A 22,671-nucleotide genomic window follows, 5' to 3' on the forward strand; every position below is an offset into this window, starting at 1 on the left:
TGTCAGATGTTCCTGGCATTTATACTTCCAAATCTAATTCAAAAAACACATTACATTCAAGTTATTTTCTATCAGGTATAACCAACACTATTAGAAATTATTGCCCATATAATATCCAGGATAAACCTCCATTTATGATTTTTTAAAAATAAAATCATACACTTTTCCCCAAACCAGAATTAACTTATTTTTGCTTCTTAGAAGGTTGAGGGCTCACTGCGTGGTAAGACACGTTCATTAATTCTCCAGGGATACAGAGCCTTCCCTCTCTCCTCAAAAAGGCAGGCAAGGGTTCTGACATGTCTTACTTTATGTTGTCTCAGGTTCAGTTCAGAGGGAAATAATCTTGGGACATAGTTCTGGTTCCTTTTAATTCTTTTTGACACTTTCTTGGGTTGCAGTTTGGACAGGAACTCTCTCCTGATGGGACTTTACCATACAGTAACCTAAAATAAACACCCAGGAGGCACAGAGGTGCCCTTCTCCAGCTGCTGAAGAGGGGTCTCACGGACGCCCAGGGACAGCACAGAGCCTCGGAGGAGTTCCTGGGGCCCTGGGCCCAGTGGCTTCTGCTCCTCTTCTCTCTCTTTGATGCTAATATTACATATTATCCAACGTCAGTTTCTTTTATAGACCTTGGACAATTTTAATAAAATAGCAAACGTCAAATCTATAGTCTTACCTCGATCAAGAATTTCAATCCCTTCCCCTTTCATCTTGCAAACCAGTTTTTCTTGTAGCCTTTTTACTTCAGATTCCTTCTCTTCCAGCTGTTCTTTCAGCAATGCCAGTTCCTCCTATAGATGATAAATTCATTTAAAAGGAGTAGATTAGGGACTAAAAGAGAATACTCAAAGAGTCTGTTAACTCTTCAGTCAATAATTAGTTTTTGTGAATGAAACAAAAAGCTACAAGAACTGAGACGCAAATGTCAGAAATCAGACGGTGGCGATTGACAAGCAGGAAGCGAGACGACTAATGAAAGTCCACGTTACAATAACTGAGGTATAATTATTTCATGTTCCTTCGTGACCAAGTTAAAAATAAATCTTTGAAAGTGTAATTAGGACTAGGGGAGCCCTAAGGTTTAAATCTTACGTTAAATAAAAAATGTGACCAAGTTAATCAAGGAAGATAATCCACTTAGAAGCTTAGTGTCATAAAAGCAAAACAAAATGCAGATTGGAAACTATATTTTAAGACTTGCTTGGTATTTATTCAGCATTTCAAGGTGGCACTCAGGTTCCCTGGACAGGACGGAGCTTAATTAGTGGGGAAGACAGCAGGTGGTGAACAACTTTTGCCAAATCATGGGACTAAATAATTCATCCTCATCACTAAGGTAAAAGAACAGAGTCTCCTACAACAATGGGAAAAAAAATTTAGAAGACAGATTTAAGGTCTTTTTTTTTTTTTAACTACACAGCTATTTAAGACCCCACGTCCAACATTCTATTTACTAATGTCTCTTTCAGTTTCATCTTGGTAAAGAACTAGCTTTGGCAAATTTCAGTTTTGCTGGCAGTATTTAACACAGAAAAGAAAGCTGTCCAGTGCTAATTCAGTGCACTTTTATTTTCACTAACACATTTTACGTTCAGTCTCTACAGATATGTATTATGCTTAGTATTACGAGAAAACGTAGCTCTCCAACGGAGCTAAGACGTTAGCTGAACAGCTTTTACCCATACTAGGAATGGGTAGCACATATGAGAGATTTTCAGTAGCTCTGGAAGAAATGCTGCCCTGTTCTCGCTGTGCTTCTCCTAAGCAGTGATTCCTAGTCACTGCCACGACCGTTAACTGCTCTACACATTTACCTTCAAGAACGTCCCGAAGGAAGAAAACAGTGTCTCTTACTGATACCAAACAGAGTTCCTGCACAGATGAACTTCAGTTATTTCATCATGCTTGGACCTCAGTCTAAGAGAGTGAGATTTAAACGATAAACTAACACTTTTATGTTACCTGTTTGTTGTTTTTCACCCTTTCACATGTTTCTGAAAACACTATTAGGGGTCACATGGTCCCTTTAATCAGCTTTGAACGTACTTTCAAAAAACAGGTGACACACACACACACACACACAAAATGAATGCACACGCCACTGAAAACACCATCACAGCAAAACGACACAAGCCAGAAAGCCACAGGTCATGGACCCCATTACCCAAGGTCTACTACACCTTCAGGGACTCCCACTTTTGTTCCATCCGCTGCTTTTCATACTGCATCTGACCCACCTTGATTTTCATGCTAGAAAGTTTGGCCATTAAAGACTGGCAGAGAGACAGAGGAGTGAAAGAAAACTACAGATAGAAAAAGACAAGCTAAGTAACCAAGAAAACAGTTATCAGTTTGTAAAGGAGGTTAGACAATCAAGAGAAATGACATAGGTTACATTCTATCAGATTAGTGACACCCTGATTTTTATTCAGAATAGCAGTGTTTAAATTCAAGACGGTCTCCAACTTGGGGAAAAACTTCATTCGCTTGTAAAATATATTCTTCTGTACCATGTACTAAGCAGAAAACGTATTTTATTTATATTATCGATCATAGAGAAGCAGTGGAGCCATTTGTTCGAAAATTTCTGCCATTGAGAAAACTTACTTTGGTAGATTTCAGCTTTTTTTCATACTGCAGTCTTTCACTGTCCATTTCACTGACTCTTAACCTCAGATCATTGATTTCCTGCATTAGGCCCTGTCCAGAAGAAACAAGGAGATACATTGGGAGAGCTGAACACACTGATGTACACCAAAACAGCAGCTTGGAAATCTTGAGTCAATAGTTCCTGGATTAAAGTTGCACAAATTAGATCAGACAAATGGAAATGCATGTGTCTCCTTGGAAACCAAAGCTTCTTTCCATTTAAAACACTGCTTTAAATTCCCGATGCCCCTGCCCTAAAGTGATGGGATTATAAAAATGAAAGGTCACTGTCGTTTTAATTAAGAAAGGTAGATAATCACCTACTATTGATCAAATATTGATCAAATATTTTTAGACTAAACAAAATCACTATATAAACAAACCGGGGAAATTTTCTTTAGTAAATCCATTTATTTTTAGAGACTTTTTAGTGATATATGGATAATTACAAAAATATTTTCGTAATCTCATTTGTCTATAAAAATATAGATTGTTCATCACCCCAATCTGGGAGCATGGAATGAAATTTAAATGCTTTAAGCCAAGGGTTCTCAACTGGAGTGTGGATGAAGGCCCTGCTATTTGCAAATATATTCAGTATCATAAAACAATTTTCTATTTGGAAAATAAAAAAGAAAGCAACCCTAATGTTTTCGTAATACATAATGCTTACTACTTCCCACTTTTAAAAAAAACTAATATTTTGTAAAATTTGTCTGTTCTGCGCAATAGTGACCTATTTTTGTCCAGCGTCCAGAGAGTAGGAAAAAGTAATCAGAATGCTCAACAGTATCAACTCTTCCAAAAGAAGGGCTCAAGTACTCTGTGAAACCTTTTCCCCGACAAGCCCTGAAGGTCCCAGTAATGGTTAATGTGTTTTTATTTCTCTCTTTTCAAGACATCTATTCCTGAGTCACAAATTCTTAGACAAAAGAACAGAATTATACAAAAAACCCATTAAAAACAAATGGATTAATGCTATCAGAAATAAAACTTTGCTAATGAGGTTTTATTTTAAACTCCTAAGTGTCAGGATTCAACCTCACAAAGGCCAGGAGAAAGGGATGCTGTAGTGAAACACACTTCCCAGAAAACCCACAGGCTTTTAAATTGTGGTTTCTTGTAAAACAAGGAAGAGTGCTACCTAGCATTATTATATAATAATTACTTATAAATATTAACTATAATAACTATTATTAATACAATGTTTCAATAAGATGTCTATTTTCTCCTTTTATGAATGAGGTAAGTAACTGTTTGACATCATTTAATAACTTTGGTTGTGATTCCTTATCAACAAGTTCAAGGTTGCCAAGAGGGCGGGGGGGGGGGGGTGGGAAGGGACAGACTGGGATTTCAAAATGTAGAATAGATAAGATTATACTGCATAGCACAGGGAAATATATACAAGATCTTGTGCTAGCTCACAGCGAAAAAAAAAATGTGACAATGAATATATGTATGTTCATGTATAACTGAAAAATTGTGCTCTCCACTGAAATTTGACACAACATTGTAAAATGACTATTACTCAATAAAAAGTTGAAAAAAAAGTTCAAAATTCAAGTTCGAGGGAAAAGTTTCTCCCATTTATTTAGCTCCCATTTATTATCCATCCTTGTGTGTGTTCTTAGTAATCTTTCTTCATCAATTTGGTCTTTCTTATATATATTTCCACTTTCTTGTTAAGAAACAGCTTTGAATTCCTATTTGGATTACTCTATTTTACCACTTTCTTTAGAAATAGTGGCAATTTGCAAAGAAGAAACAATTGAAGAAAACAGAATTATAAATTGGTGTCATTTTCCTATTAAAAAAAAACTATCCAGTTATTCTTTGTGGCAACACTATAAATACGAACGTAAATTTATAATCTGAAAGAAGTCCTATCTTCTTATGATAACTCAAGTTGGAAAGTCTAGAAGTAGCTCCTTAGTATGAAACTTCTAAAAATGGAATACAAATTATTTCCAACTACTTTCTCATCTGAAGTTCAGTACTTTTTAAAAAGAAAATCCCCGTTACCTTTCCCTATTCCCTTTCAGAGAATGCTTCAGGGCTCAACAGAACTCAGTTTCTGATACCTGTGCTCTCACCAGAAGGGGGCACTGTTGATCGATGCTAACCACCCACCAGCAACTCCTGGGACAGGCAAGCCCTCAGTCTTCCAAGGTTTTAAGACTTCTACCCCCATCTTTTAGAAGTGCCTTTACTTCTTCCCCAATCCAATGTTTTCTTAGAAATTAATCTCCAAATAATCTACAGTTCTGAGACAAAGTTAAAAGAATTCTGGCTTTACGAAACAGTCAGAGAAACATTTCAATTAAGGGGGAAAAATAGGAAAATGAGCATTTCAACTTTAATTTTTTTTTTTTAGTTTCAACTTTGAAGAATACTTTAATTCTTTTTACTTATAATAAAGTTTATCAAATATCCTATAATCTCTGAATATGTGCATATTATATTTTACCAATGGTATTGAGTTATTTATTAGAAAATTATCAGGGATTGAGTTAACTAGAAGTTGGATGACAAGATCACCTTGCATATGACTGAGTGGATGCACAAGTGAAGCAAGGAAGCACCAAAAAAAGGTTTTACAAAAAATGCAGATAAACTTGAGAGATGCATATACTGCTCTGGGGTCTTAACAGAAAAAAAAAAATCATAAAACATCGACTTCAATTTAGTCCCAGTGTTTGGTTAACATCTCGTATCCAAATTAACCACAGTTGTGCAGGTTACGGCTGTTGCCTAAACTTTGTGTATTTAATGTAGAAGGCCACCTCTTGATCCCCTAAAACCATAAACTTCTTTTCCGACACCAGCGTTAGCTCCACGGCCATGCTATCCATCTGTTGGCCGAACTCTATTGCTGTGTTATACAGCAACTGTGGAGTCAGGGAAAGACAGAAAGGGAAAAGAGGAAATATCCAATCCGATTTTTTAAAGAAAGTACAAGAGCAAGAATTTTTAAAAAACTGGGTTAACTTTCTAAGTTTTATTTTAAGAGCCCCAGTCTCAATCAAATGAGAAACATGCTTATACAGGTCACTGACAGAGACCTTCAAGATTAAAACATGAACCAGGTTGGGGATTTCCTTTTTGCCGCTGAGGAAGCAACACATATACCACGACTTTCCATTAATAGTTACGTCTTTGACAGAACATTTAATTTGAAAAACAGTGATGCAGGAAACCTTATTAAAGTCAGCTCTATGAAGGACTTCAACATGATGGACAAGAAATGTATCTCACATCACGACAGCGTGTAGTCGGCATAAAATAAATATTTGAAATAAATCTAGTATGACGCCTCTCCACGTGCCAGTCAAGGAAAGAAAAAAGAAAAAAGAAGAGATAGCCCTAGGGGAAAACAAAATTCTGCAGCTCTTTGTATTTCTTTTCAAATGAATCGATTTCCTATGGATATGCTCTGTATCCCCACCAACACCACAAAAAGCAATGAACAAACTAGAAGACCTGGATTAACAATAAAATCGGTTGAACAAACAAGAAAGCATGTTTAGCCAGGAAAATGGGTGCTTCAGGTTGAATTTCACAAAAGGATAGTGGGCTGTATTTAACTGGTGTGATTTACATGTGGAATAGACCAAAAGTAGAAGGCCAAATTAAATGACCTCTAAAAACCTGTGATTTTAATATTATACAATAAAAGCATGTTCTCTACACATGGTTTAAAATCCACCTATTATATAGTAAATAAACAGTATGCCAAAATAAGAACTACTAGTAAAGTCATGCACTTAAACCGATTTATTTCCACAATGAAGAAATCAGTATGGATGAACAGATGGACAGATGGATGCATGGATGGCTAGACCGACAGACAGAAGCTCCAAAATGTCCTAAAGTCAAAAGTACTTCTAAAGGCTAATGAAAGGATTAACAGGTGAGTCTTGGCTCAGCCCTGAATGAAGTGCTCTTCGCCCAGCAACACCAGGGACTACCGCATGGAGTGCCTACCTGAGCAGAGGGGAGCCGCTGACCCAAAGGAAGAGAAAGAGGAAATCTCTCTACCTGAGGAAAGGGAGGACATTGACCCAAAGGAAGAGGAAGAAGAAATCTCTCCACCTGAGGAGAGGGAGGACAATGGCTTAAAGGAAGAGGGAGAGGAAATCTCTGCCTGAGGAAAGGGAAGACACTGCTTTGGAGGAGGAAGAGGAGGAACAGGATGAGACTTTTGAAATGAAGGATGGAGAAGCCTTATCCTTCAAGCCTAAGGAACAGACAGAGACCTTTGAAGCAGTGGAAGAACTAATAAGCATGTTTCCCCCTCCAAATGTGGTTCCTCCTCCCAATGCAATTTCCCCTCACTCAGTGTTTCCCCCTCCAACAGAACTCACCCCTCACTCTGTGTTTCCCGCTCCAACAGAACTCACCCCTCACTCTGTTTCCCCCTCCAAATGAATTTCCCCCTCCAAGAGAGTTTCTCCTTCAATATTTATTTCCTTAAATTTTGTCTCCTCCTCAAACTTTTACTGTAGGAAGGTATCTGTTCTGATATGCTCTCTCTTGCTTTGGCTCCTTGTAGCATTTAATAATTTACATTAAAAGCAAGACTAAATTAAAAAAAAAAGGATTAACATTTCATATCTGACGCCTCAAAAAAAATTGCCATTACCATTTAGTGATTAAAAAGTCAACGTAATTAAAGTTTATCCTTAAAAAGCAGCATGGATAATGAGGGCATACAGTAATTAACTGCCTTCCTTCCACACGTCCAGGGAATTTCAGCTTGCTCTAGGAACGTGTGTGAGATAAATACGTATGTATATATGAACATGTGGATAAAGAGAGAAAGGGTATCACTTACCTCTGTGTCTCTGAACCTATCTTCATAATCCAATCTGTCCTTCTCTACAGCTGTCAGTTTTAACTTCAAGTTAGATATTTCAGCCATCAGATCCAACTTCTGAGTTTCTAAGGATGTCCTACTCAGAAGCTCCTATTAGAATTTAAGAGAGACATTCAAAAGTTGTTTTTATTATAAACAGCTACACATGGATGTGTCTCACTTATTTCTTGTTTGGGGTGGGGGGAGGTAATAAGGTTTATTTATTTATTTTTAGAGGAGGTACTGGGGATTGAACCCAGCACCTTGTGTGTGCTAAGCACGTGCTCTACCACTTGAGCTATACCCTCCCCCCACTGGATGTGTCTCACTTACGACTTACAAAGCAGTAACTATTAAGTACAGGATGTGCAGATGAACTACCAAATAGATACATGCTTTAGTTAGCCTTCAACTCAGCCGAACTAATGCTCAATAAACAGCTCATGTCTGCTTACTGGGGAGACACAGATGGGTCCTCACATATATAAACCTTACGTATTCTTAAGCCTGATGAGAATGCGGAGGATGACATTCTGTTTGCCATGTGCCAGGCACTGTGCCTACACATACTAAGTGGTTCAGTCCTCAGAATAACCTTATGAGACAAACTCACAAGGATAATGTGGGAATTATTACCCTTATTCAACAGACGAGGGAACTAAGGAACCCTAAGGCTAAGAACTTGCACAAAGTCACAGAGCAAGGAAACGGCAAAGCAGGGACTCAAGCTAAACAGCCTTGCTCCAGTGTGTGGTCCATGCTGTATTCCAGGGCCTCTTGTGGATGAGAACCCTACGTGCTGCCTACGTATATAACAGATTTTTTTCCAATAAAGGTCATATAAGGCACTTAACTTTTTTCTCAATCATAAAATATACACTCATGGCTGGAAATTAGGGAACCATATCAGAGCATAAAGAAGAAAATTTAAATTATCTACAAGCCTACTCATATTTCACTCTAGACTCTAAATGCAACGAGCACTTTCTGTTGTGTTTTGAGACCTGCTACTCTAGATTCTGGCGTAACATATGCCAGTTTAAGTGAATCACAAAATTTACCACGGCATCGGAGCAAACACGGCATACAAACGCAGCATCTCTCACTGCCCAGCAGGAGGAGCCCGCCTCGGTGCCGGCTCCCGCACGTACCTGCTGCAGCATCTCTTCCGTGGCGTTCAGCTTCTCTCTGTGCTCTTCGAGGCAAAACTCCAAATCTCGAATCTTCTCCCCCTGAGCCTCTACCTGGTCTGTTAACACACTTACCTGTATTTAGAGCAAAATACTGTAAATGGATGAGGAAGAATGTGGGTGCCACTGCAAACGTGGTTTCTCTACATGGAACAAAAACTGGGATGATGGCACCACTCACTGGGTTGTAAAGGAAGAAATCTGAGAAGTAATAAGATGTCCTTTGCACTCTTATGTGATACTTATTGGTCTGAAGACTCCTATTTAATTTTTAAGAAAGTTAGGGCTGTTTGGGGATGCATTACACTTTACAGGGTAAAACCACTTCAACTGTTTATGAGAAAGAGCATGTACACGAATTATCTTTTTTGCGGAGTGTGGAGTGGGAGGTAGTATTAGAGACTGAGAGGAAATGGAGTTACTATTTGAAAGAGAAGTTATCAAGGACTTTTCAAGTTTGCCACTTCACAAAGAATAAAGAAAAGAACTCAGGGAATCCAAATTCCATGAGATCTTTCATGGAAAGTTGCACAAATGTGGTCAAAAACCCAAGAGGAGCCAATGGTTGGTCCTTCATCCTCAGTAAATATGCTTTGGTCCTTTTAGCTCAAAACACACAAGTGAAAATATGTGTCAAGGATTTAAAACATCATGAAGAAGAAAGCTCAAATTTAGCCTACAAATAGGACTTCACTACACATTCTGTGGGGTTTTTTTTTAGCCCATGGTATCATTTTTAAAATTGAAAAATTAAATATATATTCAGATTCAGAAATACATATTACTTTTTATGGAATCGATATATGAACATATTTATAGAGAGAGTATAAAATCAGAATTCATGCTGTGTATTTTTTAAAAACCTGATTATCAGAAGGTCAGGTGACATTGTGCCTGTCACAGGACTGGCCCTTGAAGAGCTGAGGCTGCCTAAGGGTGGCTCACTCTAGACTGGGTATGGACACCCTTGTTCTGCCACAGTCCCCACCACTCCCTAGTGTGCACAGACAGCCTACAGTGCTTATTTCCATTAGCAGTCCAGCTCCCGTAAGAATCTGAATTTGCCATCCCAATTTAAAATGGTCTCTGTAAGTATGTCGTAAGGAAAAAAACCCAGCATTTTAAAAAAAATCACTTGCCTGAAGAATGAGAGATTCTTTGTCATTTTCTAAACGTGCTAGCCTTTCTTGATACACATCTCCGTTCCCGGGTAGGTGTCCATTCGTCTGAAAAAGAAATAACATGGGTATAGGCCAACCCTCTTTAAAACGGAACTCCGGTAGGTAAATAAAACGTGCATGTGTTTTTACTCCCAGGAACCTGCACTGAATTCAGCCCAGCCATGTCTGCCACTGACAGGCAATATGAGTGTGCAACGTGGTTCAGTTACCTGACAACGGGTAAGGCAGGCACATTTGGCATTTAGGTATGTTTTCACCAAAATAAACAACTTCTCATCAAGCAGAAAATAACGACCCAGGAGCAACAGTGGCCACTGATAGTCACTGACAGCGGATGCACACCTGGCACCTGCCAAGCTTTGCGAGTGTGTAGTTGGACACAAACCTGCTATGTACCCCTGAATGTCACTGATTCTGGGTGGGGACAGGCGGAATGACCTGGGAGGCCCTTCCATTCCTCCTCTCTCCTCCAAAGTCCCAAATCCAGGGCTGCAAATGCCTGCCTTTAAATGGGAGGCAGCAGGGGCATCTTACCCACCCTGCCCCTTCCTGCTACTCAATCTCCAAATCACAGGACGGATCTTCCCTTCCTCTCTGAAGCCTTTCTCTTTTCCCACCAATGCTTTAAGCCCTCAATCCGCAACGACTCCCCCTCACAGCAGTGATGAGCCATGCTCCTCAGCGATGTATCACTTTTGGTCCTGAATTCATTAACGTCTTGTGAGTTTGTCTGCTTATCTACCAGGACGCTGAGCTTCCAGGAAGAGACTGAGAATGGGTGTCACCCTGCACCCTCCCCCACTGCCGGCCCAGCACCCTGCTTAGACTGCTGCTCACTCTTCCTTCTCCTCCCTTCTGCCCCTCTTTTATCAGACTTGGGTTTCTTTACAGATGGTACAAATGCCAAAGGAAGCACAGATTAGGAAAGGAAGTGCAGATTTTTTTTCTCAGCCGTCTTATATACTCAAGTGACTAAGGGAGGCAGTGAAAAGGCTCACAGAGCAAACAACATAAAAACGTCATTTTGAAATTGAGTGGTATACATGATGTGTCTCGTTGTCTCAATTTAAATAGTTCATAATCACATAATATGTAATCCCAGTAGAATTTCCCAATTCCTCATTCAAATACAACAGAAATGAGAGCCAGTGGAGCCCAAAATGGTCAGACGGGGCCACCCAGAGTTCAACCCAGGGAGCAAATCACCGCCTCGGATTTGACACCAGAGAGAAAACACGCTGCACAGCCTCGCCGCCCAGGAGGCATGTGACGTGACAGCGATTATTGTTCCAGGATGAACTGCTTTTACTATTCCACCTTTCCAATTAAGGCAGTTTCTAGGATAAATTCTGGGAATAACAAAAGTCGTGGGTGGGGAAGGAAACGAAAACAAACAAAAACGGAACTTAAACAAAAAAGAAAATTGCAGGATGTTTCTCGTAAAAACGCAGGCATGCTGGATACATTTCCCATGAGGCCACAAAAGACTGTGAAACTTATTTAGTAAGCACGTGACTGTGTATTCAGGGTGGATAAAATTTGGAACATCAGCTCTTGGGCCACATACCTGTACAATTACCACAGCAGAATCCCATCCCTGTTGTAAACTGAAGTGCCCAGAATTAAATCACAAGCATCGGGGGAGTCTGATGGAGTGGCCGGGACGACTTCCATCCCCGAGGACTGCCACGGAATCAAAATTTACGTAACTGTTCTTGGGGACAGTTTTTTGGGAAAGCGCCAGGATTGTGTAACGCACGTTCTCAATCTAAGAAAGTGCTGGGACTGGCCCTGCAGGGTTTAAATTCCTCACTTGATTATGAACATTAAAGGGCATCTGCTTTTAAAACTACGCAAGCGATGCTTGATAAATAGGCACATTTCATTGGGTAGAAAAAAAAAAAAGCTTTCTGCTCAGGGAAGGGCAAAAAGTAAAAGCCCTCTTTCTTCTGCCTGCAGGAAATTACAGCAAGATTAGACGTATTTCATGAAGCCACTGTTTATGAGATGAAAATAAACTGTCCTAAAACCAGTTCTGCAAAATTATATTCTTAAAAAAATACTAAAAATTGATCACAGTGAGCATGCTCACATTTCTCAACACTGTATTGAGATTTACAAGCATTCATAACATTCAGGAGTGGTTTATTTTTAAACACTGAAAGTCACTACGGGAACATAAAGCAGAAGACCCACCACTGGAATAGTTACACACTTTTGAAAGCATCGTGCTGACTTAAGTAGGTAAAGATCTATTCATTCCACATGTTCATTTCTGTTTCTGCTAATTGGGTTACCTCAAAAATGTTAGAAAGAGGTAAATTCCATTAGGCAAATAGCCTACAGCTTCTATTCTTCTCCATCTCCTGGTCTGTATACCAGACCGCCTCAAACCTCCCCAAACCCAGCACGCTCCCCCACACTAATTCTACTCCTGCAGACTCTGCTTCCTGCCCTTCCCTTCTTGTTCCTCATTCCATAAGGTCCACCTCGCCTGGGGCTCGGTCCGTACAGTCTTCCTTGAATCACCTGTTCACTCATAAGTCAGTGAGGAAACTTATCCAGAGGAAACTTCATTACAGCAGGCATCACACTGAACAGACTAGGCTGGACTTGGCCACGTACATGTCTCTCCCAGTAGACTCTGCATCCGGTGTGATACATTCCCTGTTTCCCTCTGACACACAGTGGGTGCTGAGTGAAGGAACAATGACAGGTGTTCAGTAACCATCAGATGAATAAAAGAGGAAGGAATGTTTCGTTTGAACCTGGCCTCCTTGCTTCTCAGTAAGACTTTTTCTCACGATGTTTCCTCTACCACCTGGTGCGCACTCCCTGGTCAACCTCTAGACTAGCCCCTTTCCCCTCAAGCCTGCACTCCCTCTCTCTTCTGCCACGTTTAAGAGGTGACCTCAGAGCCTTTTTAAAGGACAATAATTGAGGCCCTCTTGCATGAACTCCTTCATACACTTTCTTCTTCAATGCACAATATCACATATTGCCTCCCACATCTTCCCTGTCTTTCTTCCTGCCAGTCTCGGGGGGAACTCAATCTTAACTTCTTCCTAAAAGCGTACCATCCCCTGTCTACTTATTCCACTTGGGTCCAACACCACAATAAGGCATCTCACGCTCTGCTGTCCAAAGAGTCAAAGAACACGATGCTAATAACATCGGAAATCAAGCCACTGGGCAGAGGCAGTGCCCTGCTCCCAGTCCTCTCATTTGACATGGTGTAATTAGGGTGGTGAGGCCATCCATTATCCTTGTGCTGTAAATAATTATTGCAGGGCAACACTGCTACCATTCTGGGCCATTGGAGCATCCTTCTAACTGGCCAGTGTCCCTATGTCCTACAGCACCTCTGAGTCTGGGTCAGTCTTGCAAACAGCCCACTTATTTTCCCTCCTAAATATCCACTGCTGTTCAAAAGAGGAAATTTGACGCCAAGGCAACAAGAACAACCTCTTCAAGAAGCCTTCTGTTTATCCCAAGATCTCATCATCTCTGCTCACTAAGAAACCAAAAGGGAAATAAATCTCAGGTACGTTTCCTTACACCCAAAAAGCCCAATCCTGACCTTCTCCTAGAAAGACATCAGTTTATTCGGTGTTGTCAGAAAGTGCATCATTAACAACTATATATACAAATAGATAAAAAACAAAGTTCTTCTGTACAGCACAGAAAACTATATTCAATATCTTGTAATAACCTTTAATGAAAAAAGAGTATGAAAACAAATATGTGCATGTATATGTATGACTGGGACATTGTGCTGTGCACCAGAAATTGACACATTGTAAATGACTGTACTTCAATTAAACAAGAAAAAAAAAAAGTAAGTGCATCAAAGACTGAAACTCAGAAAAGTATATACTGTCCTTTCCAAGTCAAGATGACAGATGTGGTCAAGATCAGACTCTGGCTTTTGGACTTTGTTTTTCTGGGTTTTCATTTTCTCAGGGCTTGTTTTCCAGAGACAGAAAGCATCTTCGTCACTGAACAGCCAAAAGGAGCAAAAACAAGTGAGCCAGAGCAAGAGAAACCACAGCAGTAGGATGGCCTCTAAGATTCATGTCTCCAAAAATGGAACGTCACCCAAAATGCTGGTGAGAGCAGCAGACACCATGTGCTTCCATCCACCAGTCTTCCTAGAAATACTGGGAGGGAGCTTCCCTTGGAGTACTGGTGCCAAATTAAAACATTTATTGCCAAGATACAGTGGCTCTCCTGTTAGACAGCTAACGCATGGCCAGCACCTCCTCACTTGTGCATCCACGGCCAGCACAGGGCAAGGCAGCAGACTGCTCTAGTGTCTCCTGGAAGGTTCCTTCGACACCTGTCTTGAGCAGGGAAGATGGGCTCCAGCCCCTCTTCGTCTTATCTCCATGCACATCACCATGCTCCCCAAAGCTTCTGTGGAGGGGAGAGGGGTGTCTGTTGAGACTGCCGCATTATTCTGGTCACAGGTATCCTCCAACATCCCCTGAGTTACTGAAGGTCCCTGGAAGCTAAGGCCCAGCTCCTATTCTGAGAGCACCACAATCATTCATTCATTATTTATTCATTAAGTCCAGCTCTGTGACAGGATGAGCAAAAGAATCTCTTCCACTTTAGGAAGGGTTTCTTGAGATCAAGAGAAAATCAAATGTCCCTATTTTTCCTACTATTTATTCCTTCTTAACTCACTTCCATAAAAGAACAGAGAAATCTTTATTCCGTCCCAACGACTCCCGGTAGCCTGGGTTTCCACCGGAAGTGTCCCTCTCGACTGAGAATTCTGCTGACTTGGTCCATCTGCTTCCCTGTTTCTGCGGACCCTTTACACGGGAGTTTCCCAGAGGCCTGAGGGCAAAACAGGTTGAACTTCAGCCAGGACGTCTCAGTGAGACGCAGCCTCACCCAGATACTTGTGACCGCATGCAGGGTACAATCTTAAGATGGACCTTGTTTGCCAAGGCTTGAAGAAACATTCCCTGGAGGCACACATGAAAAGAGAAGCTGTCAGAGAGCAGCGGGGATCAGGGAGGGGCTGTGTGGCTGAGAGTCAGGGACACGGGGAAAGCAGCCAGCAGCCCCGGAAAGACCGTGCCCTGTGTCTGAACTCGACATAAATTATGAGCACTGTTATTTTTACAGCAACGTTTCAAAGAGGTCCATGTACCTCATGGGCTATGATGCCTGATTCGCAGTTACCACTTCCAGGATTTTCATTCACTTTGTTGAAACCAGTATTTTTGTAATTTCTGCCGATTTTGAGATTGCTTCGTAACTAAAACTGCCAAATAATCAGACATTTTAGGATTTCCTGCCCTGGTCAAGGTCACCATTCCCAGCTTCGACTACTGCAAAAAGCATTGTAAAAATGTTTTAGGGCAGCTCATCAAGTTAGATCTAAAGTAAACAAAAGCTACTTGCTTGGCTCAAACAGACATATTTTCCAATTTGCCCTCTTAAACTTTGAGCTTGATAAAGAATGTAATTCTCCACTATCAATATTTGTGTTGACACATGACATATCTCAATAAAAACCGAGAATTATACCTCAGTAATTGAACAAATGTACCATATGCAATAGATTCATCTTTTTTTTTTTAACCACAGGAGATAAACTTTTGAGTCTTCAAAGAAACCTGTTAATTTCTAGAAGGCTACAGGTGTAACTCACCGGATTAAACAGGCTGCTAGTGTTATGATTTTCTTTTTTTTAATCCAACTTCCGGTCACATGAAATAACGAAACAGGCAGCAGAAATCAGTAGTGAAGGGATAGCCTACACCCTGTGGGAAACCGGGGGAATCTTCCTGGCTGGGCAAAATAATAATGAGAACCGCAAATGCCCAGTTGCACTAACGGGAAGATTAGTATCAGCCAGTCTGAAGGACGTGCACCCTCAAGTCCACCATTAAACACGAATGAGACCTTAATTATGTAACTAGTATCACTGAAAGGTTTTTCTAAAATATTGTGGAAGCTCCTCCATCATCTGAGAAATGTCTGTACTCTTTTGTCAAAGTGAAGCGAGTATGAATAATTTGCAACGTAGCCCCCCTTGTAACTGGAAGCAAGCCCTTGCTTCCCTCACTGCAAAGGGTTCTGTTCATTTCTTTCCCTCTACCCTCTACAATCCATTGTCCAACGTTACCTTTTTGACAAACCATCCGCCAGGCTCACTGCTTAGCCCTCAACATACATTAGCTCCTGGGATCCTCACGACCCTGTGTGGCAGAAACCCTCATCCCCATTTTTACGGATGAGGAAACTGAGACCAACAACTTAACAGAATCTCCCCAATCCCACAAGCTTCTAAGAGTCAGAGCCAACATTACAGTTCGCGTCTCCAGAGCCGGCATTCGTAACTGCCAAGACACAATCCTGCCTCCGTCAGCATCCACTACTTTTGATAGCAGGATGTCCTTCATTCATTAGTTTGATGATTTCCCTGTGTACGGCACAACTTGTAGGAGTCTGCATTTCTTCCATTCTAAGATGCCATCAAATTTTATCAAATTATTAATTCTAAAATTTTTGTTGGAGTAAAACACACGTAAAGTTTTTTTTTTTTTAACACCTTGACCACTTGGAAGTGTACAGTTCAGTAGTGTTAGGTACACACACTACTGAGCAATTGTCACGGTCAGCCATCTGCATGACTGAAGCTCTGCACCCATTAAATATTAACCCCCCGTTCCTCCCTCCCCCCAGCCCATGGCAACCACCATTCCACCTTCTGTCTCTGTGAATTTGACTACTCTTGGTACCTTACTATTAAAAAAAAAAACCCATCTAAAAAACGTGTATATTATAATGAGAGGAAGCAATATTACCAGCAAATCATTAAGTTGTTTAAGTGTAAGACTCTCTCCCTTTTGGATTCTTGATGCTGCCTGGGTTCCCTCTGGTTCTAAAATTTAAGTCGGCCACAGGCTTGGCTCTGACTCCTCATGTCACGCCTAAGCCTTTATTACTCCCAACACTCATTCCCACTCTCCCCTTCTCGCTTTGCCCTTTGCCATTTTCCCTCTTTTATTCTCTCATTTTTTAAGTGCTTGAGAAAAGATACAGAATTTGGAAGGACTGGGATCAAGATGAGGGGACAGAAATAATATAGTTGGGTAGATATACACAAGTTCAACCCAAAAAACTTACCTCTCTGGACCCACATCTAGTTAATGTTTTTACTATGTTTTTTTTTTTGGATGAAAACTGAATCTTCATATGGTGTAAAGCATTTGTCATTTTGTGGATATTTAACTTTAAAATGTCATATATTAAGATCAAGGGGGGAGGGTGTAGCTCAGTGGTAGAGTGTGTGCCTAGCATGCATGAGGTCCTGGGTTCAATCCTCAGTACCTCCTTTAAAGATAAATAAATTTTAAAAATTACTTTCCCCCTAAAATTAAAAAAAATATATTTTTAAATAAATTATTAAAAAGTTGATTGGATGATAAACAGAACTTTAAATATACAGTTTTAAAAGGCTTAACAGTCACCAAGAGAGGAATTTTAAAAAACAAAGATTGAGAGCAACCAAAAACACAAATTAACCAGCCATTACCCATGCAAGGAATAAACTGAACACAATAAATAACTTCAGTTCACTCAAATGTATGTATCACTTTACCATTCCTAGAGCATCTTTCATCACAAATATTGTTGTTGACCACCTACTACATGCCAAGTATTGTTCTAGGCACCATGGATACAGTGGTTTGGTTTGGTTTTGTTAAAATAGGCATAAATCTCTGATTCATGATGCTTCCATTCCAGTTGGAGAGAGAGAAAATACATATAAAAATGGCAGATACAAAGTATGTAAGAAAGTGGGGAGTTCTAAGAAAAAACAAAGCAGGGAGATGTACTATGAAGAATACATATGTGAAATGCTAGATAGGGTGGCCAGGGAAGGCCTCACTGACAGCACAACTTTTAATACAAGGAGAATGTGAGAAAGCTAGCCATGCAGATATCTGTCCAGGCAGAGTGAACAGCCAGTGCAAAGGCCCTGAGGCCAGTTTCCCAAGCATGTTTGAGACTCAGTGGGGGAAGCCCAAGCACCTGACGTGGGAGGAAAGAGGAGAAGTACAAGGAGACACGAGGTCAGAAAGCAATGAGGAGCATGTCCTAAAGACCAGGCAATCCGTGGAGCACTGTGGCTTCCATCGCTCAGAGAGCTGTGACTATCCCTGGAAGGCTCAGACAAGACTAAACAACACGAGTTATGTTCAAGTACCATCATCACCACTTTTAATCTGCTCCAGATATACTTTAACAGAAGAGGCTGAGCATATATTTAATGGAAATGTTTTGGACACGAGTAAAAAACTCCCACCACAGTACCCTCAAGCCATGGCTGCTACTGGCTGCCTCTGCATGCGGGCTTGGAATGGATTCTTCTACCAGGGGTAAGTCCCTTTCTTACTACGTGCTGAATGGTCAGAAAAAATACAGAGTGAAGAAGGGGTGAGAGAGGAAACAGCCTAAGGAACACGCTAGGACATGTCTGCTCTCAGAGCATGAAGCAGCTCCCCAAAGAAATCAGCAAACCTGGATACCTACACCTCTGTAGAGAAGAAGCTTGCAGAGCAACTATAAAGCACAATAATGAGGCATCGTGTATTATAAAAAGTAAAATATCTCTAACTGTCAAGGTTGCATAACTACATCACCACTAGACGATGGAACGTACTGTCCACACCTAGAAAAGGGAGGGATGCTGGCTGGGAACGTAAGAACAGTTAGCCCAGGACTGGCTGGACCACCAGTATTTCTGTCACATCACACTGTTTTAGCTGTAAGATGTACTGTTAAGGTTCCCAAAGCAAACAGCTTACGTTTCCACCGCAGACCAAAAAACTAGATCTTGGTTCTTTCATGCAATTTTCACTAGCTTTTATATAAACATAATTAATTAATAAGCTTATTAATGCATCTTCCTGAAAACTTGAGCATCCTTTAAAATACTTACAAAATAAACATATTTTTCTGTCTTTTTCTTTTGAATATTTTTATAACATTCTTTAGATTTTATGTGTACACATACTAAAAGCATAGTATTTACCATCGTGTTCAGGGAAAGGGCAGATCTGCCAAGCCGTCAATTTTCAAGAAGGGTGCCTAGAAAGAGGCTCATTGTTCAGTGAATAAGAGCACCATTTAAAGCCCAATCCACAGCTTAGCTCATGCACTGGAATTGAAATGACTGCCATAACCACTAGATGGCGCTTGATATCAAATACTGCTACCAACCTCCTTTGCTATTAGAAGCATCTACTATTCACTGTACTTCCTATTTCGAATTGCTACTGGGTCCTTTTACAGTAACCTTCCCAGTATTACCGGGGAAGCATCTATTAAGTACAAGGCTCTTTCCCTTACAGGACTATATGTTTTAAGACACAGCAGGTCATTCAAGCACAACTGAAAAGTTAGTCTACTTTTATGGGTAAAATCAGGTGACCAGTTGACACTCATGAAATGTATAATATGAAATGCACAATGAAAGTGTCGTAACAATGCTTTTTAAGAAAACTATCCTTAGAGTCAAAGGGGAATCAGGATCTCTTAAGGGATAAAATCAGGGCATACTTGTTGCCCTATAACTGATTTTTCCTGTTCTGATCAACTACGCTATGTTCTAAATTTTGGAACAAGATTCACCATAGAACGTACAACATCAAGAGTCAACCCTAATGTAAACTATGGACTTTGGTTGATAATAATGTGCCCATGTTGGTTCATCGATTGTACCAAATATGCCACACGGATGAGGGATGTTGAGGGTAAGGGAGTGTATATGTGTGGGTGGGGAGGGCTGTGTGTGAACTCTATTTTCTGCTCAATTCTGCTGTGAACCTGAAACTGCTCTAAAAAAAATTAAGTCTATTAAAAAAAAAAAAAAGAAGAACAGAATATTCATGGCATGGCACTGGTAACGTGCAGACATCTACCATATGACTCTGGAGCCATTCGATGAGCGTTTCTGCCGTCGAGTCGGGGATCTGGCACCTCAAGCCTTCCTTCTCATCTGTTTCCATCACCTCCAACACTCCGCGCAGGTCTTCCACGAGGTGCAGAGCTCGCAAGCTTCCCATGAATGGGGACGTGGGAGACTGGCAGTCGAAAATCCCATTGGAATATTCCAGGGCCTTAGAACCTAGGTTTACAAAAATTCACAGAGAGAGCAACGGAATTTATGTCAGATGATACACCAAAGCTGAAGGTGGCAAGCAAGTCTAGTCATCTAGTCACAGCGAGGAATGACCAAACAAGGAACAGGGAAAAGAGAGTTCAATCATGCACACCTCTCCAAGGCATAGTTATTTGGTGCAAAAATAAAAAACTATATACTTGATAAATATCAGAGGTCAAATACCTAACAGGGAGGCCAGCTGTGTGGTCTAGTAAGAGGACGGTGGGCTTTGGTGCAGGACGTGCTGACCTCAAAGGAACAAACGCTAAGAAGGCAGCACATCCAATTGGGTGGAGCCATGTATTCCTCAAAGCACAAATTTTAGAAATCATAAAGTTTTTAAATTCCCCCTAAAGAAGATGCACATTGATTTACAAACTGCATGGCATAATTTCAAAGTGAAGAGGGCCAGCTCCCAGGTAACTTACCAGAATTTAATTTCTTAAGAAGCTCAACAAATTGCACATGTACATTTGTGTATGTATGTGTGAGCATGTGTATGTAAACAGTTTCCACCACGGTTCTGTTTGCAGCCTAGCATCAAATGCCCCTGCTAATGTTTGCTTTAAAAAAAATAGCTTTATGGCCATTTTTTGTTTTCTATTACTTATGGATAGTAAGCATCAAATATGCATACTAACTCTTTATACTTAAATTTCAGTACTTATGACACTTAGGCCGTCACCTCCTAAATCTGAAGGTCTCACAGCTGGATGAGACCTGCGAACCAACGTGTAAGTTCTCTCTCCAGTTGGCCACGTGACAGGATCAATGCTAACAATGGGGAAAGGAATTCTCTTTCAGCTAGTTCATTCCACTGACATTCCTGATGCTGGACCCAACAATCTGAACCAAACATCTACCAAACTGTGACAGTGTGAACCATTGACACGCTACACTCAGTGCTAAGTGCCAACTGAGTCACGTAAACCATCTGAATCAACCCTCGCAGGAAACTCTGTAAAGCTGAGATGGGAACTCAGAAAAACATAAAGTGAGGAGAGTTATGTCAGGAGGTGGGAGGAACAGAAAAGCAGTAAAATCCAGGCAGACTCTGCTGTCTTCTTCCAGCAGTTTTAAGTATTAGGATTATCCGATGATGTCGCTGAAAGTGCACAAGCCCATGGTAACCCTCTACCCCGTTCAATCTCCATCAAAACAAAGTGGCGAGAGGGGAGAGATGTGCATTTAGAAAACTGCCCCAACGCCTGTAGTCAGTTCTCCTTCTCTGCCTCTTAACTCAGCTGGAGAATTACTGATGGCAATTTGGAAATGTAACTCTGCCCACAAAGCTACTGGTCAAATTTATGACCAGGAAAGCTAAGCAGTTGGGCCAGGACAGCCACACCCCGACCCGGTAGCTGGTAGAGGCCAACTGTGTGCTGACCCCGACCATCAGGTTCCTGCGTGACAACTCCACTCGACAGCCCATTCAGCCATCTCCTCACTGTAATGGGCTCCGAAAAACACTCTGGAGACAAAACACACACTGGGACCTGAGACCTTAGGTAGCCACCACTCCTGGGAGATGGTGAGGGAGTGAACGGGCTCACCTACATGAGTCAGTCACCTCGGCCATGGAGACAAAACCAGGAAGGGATGGTCTGTTGCACTGCTGAAGATTCTTAATAAGGAAGTAAGATGATCAGATTGGGGCTTTGGAAAAAAGATTCTGGTGGTGTGGAAAAGGATGGAGCAGAGTGGGAAAGCAGGCGTGTCGGGGACAGCGCGTGAGAGGGTTATTTAAATAAAGCAAGACGGTGGTGGCAAAGACAGGACAGACTTGAGAGAGAAAAAAAAGGAATGGCAGCATTTGGTAGGAGGTAGAATTGACTGAATTTGCTTAACTAAATGGGGAACATGTGGGACAGAAGTGTCTAGAATGGCTTACACTTCTGTTTTAGGAAACTGTATGGATGGAGGACTATGAAATTAGCCAAGATAAAGAACACTAGAGGGGCTTCCGAGGAAAGTTAATGAGCTCAGTGTTTTAAAGGGTGACACTGATGCATCTGTAGGACATTTCAGGGGCGATATCTGGTTGGCTGTTAGAGACAGGGACCTGAAGCTTAGCAAAGAACTGGAAAAATAAACAGATATGAGAGTCATTGGTGGGAAGGTGAATGTTGAGGCCAGCAGAACAGACTAGAGTGTTCCTGGATACTGGGAGAGCAGTGTCCCTCATAGTGCCATCCACAGACAAGCTGCACCAGAATTCACCTGACATGCAGATTCTGTATCCTTGATCAGAAGCCTAGGACGGTACTGGAATTTTTGACATTTTGAAATAAAATTTAAGAATAATTCTGATAGAGGGGGTGGGTATAGCTTAGTGGTAGAGCACATGCTTAGCATGCATGAGGTCCTGGGTTCAATCGCCCGTACGGCCATTAAAAAGAAAAGAAAAGAAAAGAAAGAAAAAATAATTCTGATAGAAATTGAAGAAGAGAGACAAAGATGAAGCCATGGGGAACCTAAAGCCGTTGGAGAGAGCCAATAAATGAAAACACTAAAGTGGACACGTAGTAAAAGAGTTGTAATGAAAAAGCCAAGAGAGCAAAGTAAATGTCATGATTGCGTCTTTTAGAGGATGCA

The 22,671-nt window shown here is 41.0% G+C and overlaps 1 protein-coding gene across 9 annotated transcripts in view; it reads right to left on the reverse strand.

The window, feature by feature from the left end:
* PPFIBP1 (PPFIA binding protein 1) overlaps nt 1-22,671 on the reverse strand; it is a 152,864-nt gene that overhangs the window by 31,966 nt on the left and 98,227 nt on the right. For all 9 annotated transcript variants that reach the window (XM_072954726.1, XM_072954729.1, XM_072954732.1 and 6 more), the window contains 6 exons: nt 19,835-20,040; nt 9,843-9,929; nt 8,665-8,778; nt 7,493-7,624; nt 2,614-2,706; nt 683-797 (listed from right to left, as the gene is read on the reverse strand). In XM_072954726.1, the coding sequence (XP_072810827.1) occupies nt 683-797; nt 2,614-2,706; nt 7,493-7,624; nt 8,665-8,778; nt 9,843-9,929; nt 19,835-20,040 (747 nt within the window). The remainder of the gene's footprint in view (nt 1-682; nt 798-2,613; nt 2,707-7,492; nt 7,625-8,664; nt 8,779-9,842; nt 9,930-19,834; nt 20,041-22,671) is intronic.

This window comes from Vicugna pacos, chromosome 34, assembly GCF_048564905.1.
Source record: "Vicugna pacos chromosome 34, VicPac4, whole genome shotgun sequence".
In the NCBI taxonomy this organism is placed as follows: domain Eukaryota; kingdom Metazoa; phylum Chordata; class Mammalia; order Artiodactyla; family Camelidae; genus Vicugna; species Vicugna pacos.